Source organism: Triticum dicoccoides, chromosome 1A (genome assembly GCF_002162155.2).
Source record: "Triticum dicoccoides isolate Atlit2015 ecotype Zavitan chromosome 1A, WEW_v2.0, whole genome shotgun sequence".
In the NCBI taxonomy this organism is placed as follows: Eukaryota; Viridiplantae; Streptophyta; class Magnoliopsida; order Poales; family Poaceae; genus Triticum; species Triticum dicoccoides.
In genome coordinates this window covers 148,339,567-148,353,276 of record NC_041380.1, presented here as the reverse complement: position 1 = coordinate 148,353,276, position 13,710 = coordinate 148,339,567, and the positions used below count along the sequence as shown (strand labels likewise).

The 13,710-nt window shown below is 40.7% G+C and overlaps 1 protein-coding gene across 10 annotated transcripts; it reads left to right on the top strand.

Annotated features, from left to right (window-relative positions):
* The first annotated feature begins 5,727 nt into the window (after positions 1-5,727).
* On the top strand, positions 5,728-13,034 carry LOC119367988 (pseudo histidine-containing phosphotransfer protein 2). 10 transcript variants are annotated; one of them, XM_037633396.1, is made up of 8 exons: positions 5,728-6,020; positions 6,814-6,906; positions 7,654-10,852; positions 11,766-11,896; positions 12,043-12,111; positions 12,332-12,403; positions 12,495-12,567; positions 12,657-13,034. In XM_037633396.1, exons 3-8 carry the CDS (start codon positions 10,793-10,795, stop codon positions 12,705-12,707), a joined length of 456 nt encoding a protein of 151 aa, XP_037489293.1. In that variant the 5' UTR covers positions 5,728-6,020; positions 6,814-6,906; positions 7,654-10,792; the 3' UTR covers positions 12,708-13,034. The 10 variants fall into 10 exon arrangements, with proteins under 10 accessions (XP_037489293.1, XP_037489305.1, XP_037489311.1 ...); XM_037633408.1 differs by having other exon boundaries at positions 6,814-6,911; XM_037633414.1 differs by having other exon boundaries at positions 5,728-6,037; positions 6,817-6,906; positions 7,657-10,852.
* The last annotated feature ends 676 nt before the right edge of the window (positions 13,035-13,710 follow it).

Here is a 13,710-nt window from a genome sequence, read left to right as displayed (position 1 = left end):
ATGAATCAATATGATACCCCATTGTCACCACGAGTATTCAATTGCAAGACATATATCAAGTGTTCTCAAATTCATAAAAAGTATTCAATCCGATAATAACGAAACCTTAAAGGGAAAAACTCAATTCATCACAACAAGATAGAGAGGGGAAAACACCATATGATCCGACTATATTAACAAATCCCGGGATACATCAAGATCGTGACATCTCAAGAACAAGAGAGAGAGAGAGAGAGAGAGAGAGAGAGATTAAACACATAGCTACTGGTACAAACCCTCAGCCCCGAGGGTGGACTACTCCCTCCTCATCGTGGTGGCCGCCGGGATGATGAAGATGGCCACCGGAGATGATTCCCCCCTCCGGCAGGGTGCCAAAACGGGGTCTAGATTGGTTTTCGATGGCTACAGAGCCTTGCGGCGGCGGAACATCTGGTCTAGGTTAACCCCGAGGGCTTTTGGAATATTTGGGAATTTATAGGGTAAAGAGGGGTGCGGGAGGCCACCGAGGTGGGCACAACCTACCTGGGCGCGCCTGGGCCCCCAAGCACGCCCTGGTGGGTTGTGCCCCCCTCGGGGCACCCCCCCAGGTGCTGCTCTGGCCCATCCTGGGTGTTCCGGTCCATAAAAATTCTCCAAAAAGTTTCGCCGTGTTTGGACCCCGTTTGATATTGACTTCCTGCGATGTAAAAAACAAGCAAAAAACAGCAACTGACACTGGGCACTGGGTCAATAGGTTAGTCCCAAAAAATGATATAAAGTTGCTATAAAATGATTATAAAACATCCAAGAATGATAATAAAACAACATGAATACTTCATAAATTATAGTTACGTTGGAGACGTATCAGCATCCCCAAGCTTAATTCCTACTCGTCCTCGAGTAGGTAAATGATAAAAGAAATAATTTATGAGGTTTGAATGCTAGCAAAGTGCATAAGTTTGATCAATGATAATTTCAATCACTTTTCCTAGCATCATAACATCAATTTTTTTCTTATAAAACTTCTCATGTTATAGTAGCAACCAATTCACATGTTAAGGTTCAAACAATGAACTCTCTTGAAACTCAACAACCTATGTTCTTAGTCACCAAGCAATTGCAATTCAACTTATTCAACAGAGTTTAAGTAAGAGCTCCACATACTCAACCATCTTATAGTTTTCTATGATTTCTAACACTCACCGCATACACATGAGCAAAATGTTTCAACCGGACACATAGAAAGATAGGGGCTTATAATTTCTCCTCCCAACATATTACCTCAAGGGTGATGTCAACAATAATAACTCATGCTACCCATATCCAACTAGATATATGTGCCTAGATCTTTCCTCACCACATGATGCTTGCCAAAAGAGAAAAATAAAAGGGAATAGAGAGAAAAACTTTGAATCTTTGCATATATAATGATCATTGCCTGGATATCATCATAATTATTTGAAGTTCTATCAATTGCCCAACAGTAATTTGTTTACCCGCCGTATGCTATTTTTCTCGAGAGAAGCCACTAGTGAAATCTATGGCCCCCGGGTCTATTCTTTATCATATTTTCCTTTGAGAACTATTTTTATTGCTTTTATTTTCAGATCTATTAATCCAAAAATCCAAAAATACCTTGCTGTAATTTTTTGCTATTTATTTTATTTCGCGTTTCCGCGGGATCTATTTATCCAATATACTACAAATTTATTATCTTTTTACCCGGGAGGGATTGACAACCCCTCTTACACGTCGGGTTGCAAGTATTTGTTCTTTGTGTGCAGGTACCGTTTACATAGTGTTGCGTAGTTCTCCTACTGGTTCGATAACCTTGGTCTCATCACCGAGGGAAATACCTATCGTAATTGTGCTGCATCATCCCTTCTTCTTTGGGGAAATACCAGCGTAGTTCAAGCCACATCAGATCCAAATGTCTAATCACCAAGAGGTGCATCGTCGATCTGGCGGTTGTGTGCTCCTGATTTGGCAGCGGCAGCGCTTTGCGTGGGCAATATTGATATGACTTTCATGCTATGGCTCCGACCATGTTGGCGCCTAGGGAGATGAGTCTGTGTAGGGCTCTCTCTGGTAGGTGGTAGTCGGCGGTAGTGTGCTCTGCCATCGGGGTTGGTCCTTATGGCGACCACTCCGGCCTGCAGCAGCGGACTCGCCGCAGATTGTTGTGGCCACAGAAAGGTCTTCGTGAGAGTTCCTCTCTCTAGACCCGATGGTTGACTTTGATAGGAAGATGTAAACTACGGATGACGACTTGACGCAGATGGATGGTTGTGCAATGGTAGCGGCCCACTTCGCATGCACCTGCCCGGATCGCGAAAAAGTGATGGCGAATACACATAAATGGCATCAATCTTGAGTTTTGATGTGAAAGCCTAGGTTTGACACATATTGGTTATACCTCACAATGACTATATTTTTATGTCATTACCTTGTTGAAGGCATTGCTCAGATATGTTTAGACTAATTCTTCAGGGTGAAAATCTAGATTCTGGCTTTGGGTGGTTGGATCCGGTGATGGCAACACTTGAGCGTCGATCCCTTCTTGAAAGCCTTGCTATTGAAGAAGCTCGTCGTCTGTGTGGTGTCATGAGATGCCTGGTGTGGATACGATCATTGTTGTAGTTTGGCAATCGCGAATCTAGTCACTTTACTTTTTTTCCTCGCCTACGCGTAGCTTTGGTCACACATGACTTTACTATCTGCTCGTGTGTTTTTTATGTGTATGGGTTGGTGTTGGTTGTGTGCATCCTAACTATACAGATGCCACGTGTGTGGTTATTGCGTGTGTATCCTCTTGTTGCTCCATTTTAAGCCAATAAAATCTATCATTTATCGGCAAAACTTTCCACATGCAAATTCCATCGCATAGCAAATAGAGAATCGGGAGTAATAATCTACTTTTTAAGTCTAATCCCTCAAAAAGCTTCCTTCGTAAAGTCACATTCCCTTTTCCTTAGCTTGCCAAACATGCCCGGAAAGGAAGTGTTCGTAAGAGCACCTTCAACAACAGCTCTATAATAATGTATCAAAAAGTTGTTATTGGGCATCAAAAAAATGCATTTTACACCATCTGGATTTTTCTCTCTCCAACAGCAGCCCTATAAATAGGGCACCAAACTGCTCCAAAAACTATCTTATATTGGGCACGACCACTGCATACATATTGAAACAAATGTGCCTACACATATATTGAATTCTTTGCCCTTCTTCTCTTTTAGCTCCACAATTGCATATGTATCACCACTCACATAAGCAACAAACATATTAAATTTATATAAATAGCTATAAAATCCATTGTTGTTGTAGGACTTGGCTCATTATTTTTCTATGCTAATTCACTTTAGTCTGCATACACACACTAACTGCAATGAAGCAAAGCTTTAGAGCATCTACAACCGCAGACCAAAATTCATCTCCACACACCCGCGGATAGTGACCAGGCAACACACCAAAAACATCTTTCACAACCATAAACCTCAAACTTCGGAGCATCAAATCCATACTAGTCATGCAGATAAAAACTACATGCTACGTACACAACTAAAGCTACTCATCATCGGAGATGTCGACGATCTCCGTGCCGACGCTGGGTAGACGGGCAAGTGCGGCAGCTCTTGCGCCCGTGGAGGCTCCGGTCCTCCTCCCCTCTGCCTACGCGTCTAGTTTGGCGAACACCGCCTTCGTCGCCGCTTGTTCTTGCCGGATGAACTGCATGTTGGCCTCGACGTAGACCTCATTCTGAATGGACTCCAGGATGGTGGCCTACTCCGCCATTTTCATCGCTTGGACAACCTCTTACTCCGCCTGCACGTCCGCCATGGCGTAGCTCACAGCCGGCTTTGCCTCTTCCTTCCTCGTATGCTCCTCCTCCTCCTCCTCCGGCTCGGGCCAATCTGGAGGAAGGCCCGCAGCGACATGAGCATCTTGCCTTGCCCTAATCTCCTCTAGCAGTTGCAGACGGCTCTTCAGAGTGAGCATGGCGTAGGTGGTGATCCGACGCCTCGGTATAGTGCGACGGGCAGATTGGAAGTGGCGGCATGGGAAAGAAGAAATGGGCAATGGGACATATAGGGTTTGGATACCGCCGTCCGGCTTAAATAGCCGTCCTCCTTCCTCGGGCGGCACGCCAAAGCGACACCACGCAACATGGAGTGGAGGAGGCGCTCATCGGACCAGCGGTCTCTTCGTTTCCCCATGTGGGCCCTATCCATCAGTCAGACATGGCGGGCGCGTCTGAACGTCTCCATATTCGCCCCATATATAAACCGGATATTAGGAGTGTCGTTCAGTCCGGACGTTTGGACCGGCTGTGGGAGCTTGGTTGGGTGGCCAAAAATCGTCCGGCACTGAGCGGGCAGCCCGCCCGGACGTTTATGGCGGCTATGGGTCCGGTTGTAGTTGCCCTAATACCTGCATACAGATTACGGTATCTAGGTTTGATTTAACATTTTCTATTAATATACCCTTTCTTTAACAGTAGGCATAGGGTGCATAGTCTTGTGATGAACAATCAGATCGTTGTTTAAATTGATTCGGCACCAAAACACCTTGATCCATGTGACTACGACTGTGACCGATGGTAGCCACGATTCCTGAATAAGCCTAGGCTGCTATGAATAAAATGATAATTTCTCCTTTTCAAAATATAAGCCGCACTTTGATTTTGGTCTTTGTCGTATAACTTTGACTATAATTTTCATTTATTATATGCCAAATTATTATAGACATATGAAACAGAATTGTTTTGCAAGACAAATATGATGGTATTGTTGATACACGTTTAATTCATGTATTTTCGTATATGTTAATGATAAAAATCATGCATCAAAGAATATGCAAAGTCAAATGCATCTTATATAGTACTGCTATGGCAATTTCAGCCAATATATCAGCTGTTTGCTGACACAAAAATTCAGAAAAAGGCAACGGTCTGTATATGCATCAATTGTTCGAAAAGTCAATTTGGCTCCTGAGAGCACATCTCTGTAGCCGGATCCTCTAACTTAAAGAAGGGAAGTCACTATGCTACAGTGCTCGTCTAATGTAAAATGAAGAAGGAATGTTAGAGACTATTATCAGGTTATTTACTTTTGATAATTACTGTAGATATAAAAAAATCCAAAATTAATTTTATCTCACCATCAACTTGTTTGTATGTAATTACTATGAATGTGCATACTAGATCTGTAATTTAAAAATTAATTTAAGTTATTTTAGCCTTAGTTGTATGAATTAACAGAAGGAAAGTTAAGATAATGTAGTTTGTCAAACATCTCTTGTATATGTTAAAGGATCTACTCCCTCCGTCCTATAATATAAGAGCGTTTTTAACACTAATATAGTGTTAAAAACGTTCTTATATTTCACTATGTTAAAAACTTTTTTATATTATGGGACGGAGGGAGTAGTTCCCACATCTCCTGGGTCCAATTGTTTTTTTTTAAAATGAAAAAAGTTAAAACAAAATTTTTATGTACTTAGTCACATTCAAATGCTACTTGCAGATTTTGAGACAAAAAGTTAAATATTTTGATTTGTGCAAGAAGACAAATTAAACACCAAAAGTTATCCGCAGCTCCGTTTCACATGAAAAATATTATACATGCTTGCGACACTAACACAAACATCTACAGAATTTTTCAGAATTTTTCGAAAACGTTCGTATTTGGTCAGAAATTCAGCTAACCAAAGGGCAGAAGACGCAGCAAGCCGGCGGCTGGATGTGGAGCAGCGCCGGGGCTGGGGTTGAGCCCGCCGGCGGCTGGATGTGGAGCACGACGAGCGCGCCGTCAGGGCCGGGCGGCGCACGCACGGGGCCCGGCCAGGAGGCGTATGTGGCACGGGGCTCGCGTTGCGCAGGCGTGTCCGATCTCGGGCCATGGTGTCATGGCGGCCAGCCTCGAGCAGGGTCCTGTTTCTAAGGGGGAAAGAGGGGCCATGGCGCCATGGCGCCATGGCGGCCAGCCTCGAGCAGGAGCAGCAGCAGCGTCACATCGTCCTCCGCCGGCCGCAGCTCACTCTGTGTAGGATATACCATGAGGTCACCATATAGATGCTCCTTTTCAGTTTTCACTATAGATGCAGGATATACCATGAGGTCACCATATAGATTAGTAGCCTTAGATATGAAATGGGCGATATACCAGAAGTTCACCATATAGATTGGTAGGCTTAGAAAAATATAAGCATGTGTTTCGCCAGTAGATACCTAGGTGATGTAAATCTGAGTCACTGCCTCACCAGCTGTGTCGATCTCATCTTTGGAAACTACTCCCTCCGTTCCTAAATATAAGTCCTTTTAGAGATTCCAATATAGACTACATACGGAGCACAATGAGTGAATCTACACTCTAAAATAGATCTATATACATCTGTATGTAGTTCGTATTGAATTTTTTTCTCTAAAAGGACTTATATTTAGAAATTGAGAGAGTATGATTTATGTTTGCATGGTGACTATATATCCTCGATATAGCAATGAAATGTAGTGCCAACCTTTGCCAATTGATCCCAGATCAATGGTTTTCATTATCTTTTGTTCCTTGTTTCAATGATTGTGGTACTTGGTTAAATTATTTGAGTGATTGTAATACTTATAAGAATGATTATGTTGTTTAGTAATAAAATTGTGTGTTCCAGGAGTACCCAAACCAACTAAAGCCCAAATGAAATCACTTAAATAAGTGCTCAGATATCATAAATAACCAGCGCAAATGAAATCACTTAAGAGCACTAGAAGTTAATTCAAATTTTTGATAAGTTCAATCTGGATATATTCCAGGCCAGTAACTCACAACTTCACTGTGTTGAGGACAGCAGGTCAGTCAACCATGGTCAGCGTTCTCTATCAGGAGACAAAAAATCAGAACGGAGTGACAGTTGAGCTGGCCTGACATGGTTCCTGAAATGGTAAGGTATTCATGGTTGTCTTGCTGCTGATTTTTGACACGGCAAGCTCTTCCTACCGATTATTAATGCATTTTGATTTGTGTCTTGTAAAGTGGGTTCTGTTCTATGATCCCTGATCCCTCTGTTCTGGGACTTGCCACAAATAATACCATCACTAGGTGTCAAGGAGCAGCTTATGTTTACACTTCTCTTGGTGAACCATAATTTTTTAATCAGCTACCAGCTTTATATCTGGCAGAAGCCAAGTTCAGGGAACCATGGAAACATGATGAATCTAAATTCAGGGCCTTCGCTGATGTTGTCCCACACTGGAAAAAAGTTACAAATATATTCTTTCAGCAGCACCACTGCCCTTATATCACCAACATTCTAGTTCCACCAAGTCATCACCTCATTGGCCTCCAGTAGCCAACAAACCTTATATTACATTGATTTATGTTAAGTTTTTTGCTCTCCAGAAAATATCATATGTAGAGGAGGTAATGTCCTATGAACCTCTAATATTTGAAGATTGAGCTCAATATCATTTGGGTGATATGTAAAATTCAGTTTCAGAATGAATACTTATTTTTAACTGCTATTGCTGTCGCTGTTTATCTTTTTCATATTTTCCAAATGCGGTTCAGTTTGATGTTGAAATTTTACAAGTTTGTACAATATTACATATGCCATTTATTTTGAGAAACTATTATAACTTCAACTCATGGTTTCCGTGGAGATTTCACCGGATATTTATTCTATCAACAGAAGATGCCTGCGTCAATCTAAACTCGGCCAGCTGGGTTAGTGAACGGCTTACCTGATTGGCGGCACATCCTTCAGAGTTAATCGCATCCTAGTTTGTGGCCTTTGTCATGGAGAAGTAGAGGCATGTATGTCACCCACAATATCTCTTACCTTTAATAATCTCAGAATATGTTTTGCCTGTAGCATGCGATCTTCCTTTCTTACTTGCTATATTTCTGTGTAGCAGGCAAATAATTTAGATTATGACAGTTAGATGGGTATATTGTCTTTAATAGCTTGAAAATTCATTAGTATCTTACCTGCACAATAGAAGATTTAAAACCGGTCCATAAAACTACACATAATGGAAAAGCAGCACAATTTAATCGTGTTCTTAGAAAACAAGTAAATTGGCCAGAGAGACAAATTTATGAATTATAAGGAATGAGTTGGTTTTATTTTCTCAGTAGTTAATATTCTCCTATCTATAGAAGACATATGTCACATTTGCTACCACACTCAGTGAAAAGAAGAGGGTTCACCAAGACAACACGGTCGTGTAAACCTCACACCCAAAGAGTGAAATTAGCCAGGTAACAATGAATACAAAACGGGTTCCATACAAAATCAAATGGTCCTGATCTAAGATGAGCTCTTGAGCAGTTGCTCATATTGGCATATATCACATCTGCCATTCAACGGGCCTGAACAGATGCATTGGAAGTTGGAACAATTTTTCATCTTTGTGTAAGAGCTCCTTGGTAGAGGGCAGGCCTGGCGCAGTGGTGAAGTCCTCCCCACTTGTGCCAAGAGGTCCTGGGTTCGAACCAGCCTCTCTGCATTGCACTTTGCAGGGGTAAGACTAGGTTCCTGTAATCCCTCCCCAGACCCCACCTTGTGTGGGAGCTTCTATGCACTGGGTCTGTCCTTTTTTTTTTGTGTAAGAGCTCCTTGGTTGATTTTTATTTTGTTACTCGTAACAGAATTCTCTAGTGCAGGATCCAATCCTGCGGAGTACAAATGTGAAATATGACCCCGCACCAATTCTGGCTTTATATGTAAGCTTTGCTTAGTGCCCTTCTTCTCATAGATGTCATCTCTCCTTGCTTCAAATTTTATGTGATTGGCAATAGGCTTGTTTTAGAATATGCATTGCAAGGTGCACATGCAGAAAAGCAGGGTAACGATTCTTGCAACTGTTAGAGTAGTGAGGTGATGGTTTTGCCACCTCTTGCTCTATGATCAGATTTGTTCTCTGCGGCTATTGTTTGCTATGCATCTTGTGTCATGATTCGCCAAGATAAGAACTTTACTGACACTAACCATTTAAACCAATACCTGTCGTTTTAATATGCTGTTCCAGGTTAAGATTCTCTTATCACTATCCTGTAGAGATACCAACAAGTCATTATCACCGCTCCAATTATGCATTATTCCTCTTCCTTTTCAGCACTTATCGAAAGTAGTGGATGGAACCAAACAAATACACAACTACTCGTATAACCCCAAAACCATGGGTGTAGCTACTGGAAAGGTTTATCCATCCTTTTCTGTATGAAGTGGAATAAAGGGAGAATTTCCTGCCCACCATGCATCTTCCTTTTTATCGTCCAGTTTTTCCATTTGCTTTCAGTGTGAAAGCATGGTGATGACACTGTTTCTCTTCTTCCTTTTTGGTAGGATGCCTGTTTCGTCCAATCTTTGCTGTTAGCCTTTCCTGACATTGTTTTACGAATGTGAGATGTGGAGAAAAGGAGCCGATAGTTGAGCTTCTGTGGTTCATCAGATGATGGATCTATCTGAGCTGTCAAGCTTTAACGATCTTACATCTTTTTCTTGCATCTGAGATGCTTGTAGTTGTTTTTACAATCAAACTTATTTAATTGTAGGAAGTGTACAGCTCTCATTGATTGGACATCAAGATATATACACATGTATGTATTACATATTTTAAAACCCATCCGATGTTGAAATGGGTATTACCTTCTTTCCCCATGTGTTGGGTCTGTGCATGTTTTAGTTCCCCACTATTCCTGTCTTTCAGATAAATGGCTGTAACAGTTGTCTAATGACTTTGTAACAGCCAATTTTCATTCAGAAAAAACATTTTTTAAAGGTTTCTCCAATCATTGTCTGATTCACACCCACTTTTCTTGTAGTGGGCAGTTCCTGTTTCTATTCTACCTGTACCAATCAATCCAATCATCCATAGCATTCAAGAGTCGTAGCTCTAAGCTCATTGACGCTGACAAATTTCTATGCTTCAAGAAAATTCAGCTGTAGTAGGAAATACGTTTTTTCAGGATACAGAAACTACGCCCTGGAGATTCATTCTGTGTAACATAGTAAACAGCTTCAATCTTCAACACAGTGTAACGTTTTAGTTTGTCAAGAACCAATCTTTAGAAGGTTTGCACAGAGTTTAGTACTCCCAGCTATTTGTTATGTAAGAATAAATGTCCTTTCTGTTTCTTATTCGCAGGGAATTTTAGCTGTTGATGTCATTTTATAGTCACTTAAATTCCTTCAAAATTCTTTAGTAGTAAATATCTTGTAAAGGTAGAATTTTTTTATTTAGTGAATATATTCTCCTTGCATTAAACGTTCATCGTTCCCTCATTAACTTTTAATTTAGCCAAATTGCCGGATCCCTGCTCTCTGACAAATATCTTGTAAAGGTATTTCGTAAATTTCAGTGGCAGACGTGGTTTCTTTATTTGTAAAAGATTAACAGTGTAATTGGATATTTATAATTGTATCCTATCTAGAAATGTTTATTTATCTTATTTCTAGGTTTGCTTATTTGGGAACATGTTCTAGGGCACTTTACTTCTGCGCATTTCTGCGGTGCAGCGTCATCATATTCTGAAATCCTTTTCCTGTCTAGGGTGTAAACCACACAAGCCACATGAAAGAGAACTCATAGATCAACTTGCAGAATTTGTAGTTGGGTTTTTATTTGAGCAGTTTCATGAAAAAGAAAAGTACTTTGTCTTTTTGTTATGCTTTATTCACAGGACATTATCAATTAGAATAAAGATTTTGCATGCATAAATAAAATTCTGTTTCCCTCTATATATACGGCCTCCTTCGGTTTGCATGTCTCATTGCAGCCATCTCAGTTCTCTCTGTGTGCTTGTACTGACATATAAGGCCAACTATGGACTACTCAAATTTGCGTCGCCAAATTACCTTCATGAAGAAAAGTTTCTTTGATCAGGTTTATTTGCTCCCCCTTTGTTCATTTGAAATCTGGGTTTATAATCAATTACAGTGTTGCACATGTTAAGCTCTTCTCCCAAGAGCTGCAAGTTTTGACTGGATAACTTGTAAGCCGAATTACTCTCGTGGTGATTTTCTTCTGATAGAATGATGACCTTTGGACATCTCCACATGACATATCCACTGAGGCTCTGAAAACTTTGATCTACTGCATTTTTTTCTTTCAAATATATGGAGTTTCTCTCTGGTGGTGGGACTCAATGGATTCTTCACTCATTCTGTTTCAAAATTTTACTTCATTGCAACTGCATAACTCATTCACTTTGTAATCTGGTCTAATGGGACAATATGGGGGCAAATGCCAACTTGGATACTATTTTCCCACACAATAGTTATGGCACTCTTTTTTTTTCCACAAACGCATCGCCTGCTGAATGCATCATGATGTTTAAAATTAGATATATGGGCAAGGATGTAATAGACCATACGAATAGAAAATCACTCTCTTTATTTCCTTCGTTCTATTCCTTTGAGAATATACAAAAGGTTGGGGTGTTCAAACTTTACAGAGTAATCATAGAGGTAGGATCATTTTGATGATACATTAGTATCTTCTAGGCAAATATTAGGGTGCCCTTTATACCTAAGCCAGGTTGACACCTAAAACCACCTTCATGTAGCTGACTCAGTTTGATTTTTGACAAATATTAAGGTGTTTGTTATACTTAGCTAGGTTGAAGCCTATAACAACTTGCTGGGACTTTGTTTGATATTTGACTAATTATTTTGATTCACCCATGTAATCGAGAATCTTTTTTTCTGCCATGGACCACACAAATGGTATTTTATTATATGTTGTATTTCAGGCTTCTATGATTTGCCTAATAATCTACTTTGGGCTATTCCTTCAGGGTTACCTTGATGAACAGTTCAATCAGCTGGAAGAACTGCAGGACGAATCAAGCCCCAATTTCGTTGAGGAAGTTGTGGCTTTGTTTCTGAAAGATTCGCCGAGATTGTTGTCAAACATAGAACAAACAATGTAAGCAATACGTCTGTAAGTCAGGCCATAACTGTCGTTTTTTTTTTTTGGTGGAACAGTCCATACAAATGGTTTCAAGACATATCATATCTGCCAAAAATGGAATCATATTTAGTGCATTCACTTTCCAGTTCCTTTTGATGCAGTGGGAAGTACCCTCAGGATTTCTACCGGTTAGATTCTCTTGTGCACCAGCTCAAAGGCAGCGGATCCAGGTACAGGACCTGTGAATATGCTCCGAAAACACCCGGTGTGAATAATCTTATTGCGGGTCTCATCACCACAGAATCACCCATTCAGTATATACATGATTTAAGAGTGCTTAGTGTGAGAGAACGAATATTATTAGCAAATGGAAAGGCTATCACCGACAACTTTACCTTTTGCCTGCCTTATGTGTTCTAATTCACTGAAGATGACTTGTGTTTGGCGCAGCATTGGAGCAGTGAGGATGAAGAACGAGTGCTCGGTGTTTAAGGCACACTGCAATGACAGGAATCTGGAAGGGTATTGCATCACTCGTGCTTTGTTTTCATCTCTTGTCGCCAGGCGATTTGCTCATCTCACCTGTTGTAGTGTGTCCATGGTTGTGCTTCAGATGCCGCAGGTCACTGCAGAAGATGAAGAGGGAGCATGCCACTCTGAAGCAGAAGCTGGAGTCATATTTTCAGGTACATTAGACACCTTTCCCTTGAAAATCTTTCGTGGTTAAACAACATTTTACTTATCTTGTATTTAATGCATGCCAATGATGATACAGTTACTGCGGCAAGTCGGGCCTCGCGAGCATGCCGTGAACTCAAGGAAGTAAGAAGATAGCATATGGAATGCAGTTCCAAGGGAACTAAGGGACCAGCTACCTCTCTCCCTTGGGAGCTTTTATCATCCATAATTTTTGCTTGCTTTTAACCTGGGCCCTTTTGTCGTTCATGGGTGGCCTAGTTCTTTGTTGTGTGAAGCTTGCTCATGCATACACAGCCCCTGCCTTGCTGGGGAATGCCATGATGTAATCTAACTCCTTTCTTTTACGAATACGCAAAGCTTGCTTTCGCGAAACACGTGTTGTACCACCCCTATGTAATCTAACACCGAGTAGTTGTGCCCCAAATATAATGATACTAATATGAGTTGTGCCATACTGGAGTCTCTTCTCATGTGTTCGTTCAGATTACAAATCATTGCAGCTAGCCTTCAAACTCAGGAGTAAACCCATTAATCTAGGAATCATAAGCCTTTTACTCCGTATTTTCTTAAACCTGATTTAGCTGTGTTTCATACTTTCATGATTTTGGTAATAATATCCCTGTACTAGCATCATGTTGTTCTGTTTCAGAATTCATTAGAGGGCACGAAAAGCTCATTGGACGAATTAAAGTAGCTAATTTCCGTCAAATAGTTGGCAGCGGATTCTCTGGTATTGCCACTAAGTGGAGCACACATCCAATGATACCAACACTCATATCAGACCGTGATACTAACTCTTGAATTTCAAACTCGGAAGTTCTCAAAAATATTGTCAATGCTTACATTATACTTGTGTCTATAATATCTTTCAAATCCGATTCAAAATACACATAAAGAAACAAAAGAAACTTTTAGCAGTTATAGATACATCTTGTCAACATTTACATTAAAAAAAAATGAATTCGACATTCGAAGGTTGGTACCATGGTATCATCTAAACCTTGGTTTCATGACATACTTTGTCGCACTAAGAGTGTGTTTGGTTCATGTCCAAGGTTGCCCCACCAAAACATCAGCTAAGGAAAATTTTGGTTTCCCATGATGAGTTGGTAAAAGAGCATTGACATGTC

What these genes read in the sequence shown, in the direction of transcription:
- LOC119367988 (XM_037633396.1), top strand. Translation starts at nt 10,793, where the DNA reads ATGGACTACTCAAATTTGCGTCGCCAAATTACCTTCATGAAGAAAAGT. An exon ending in TCAAACATAGAACAAACAAT is followed by an intron (nt 11,897 to 12,042) that starts GTAAGCAATACG and finishes CTTTTGATGCAG; the next exon opens with TGGGAAGTACCCTCAGGATT. An exon ending in CTCAAAGGCAGCGGATCCAG is followed by an intron (nt 12,112 to 12,331) that starts GTACAGGACCTG and finishes TGTTTGGCGCAG; the next exon opens with CATTGGAGCAGTGAGGATGA.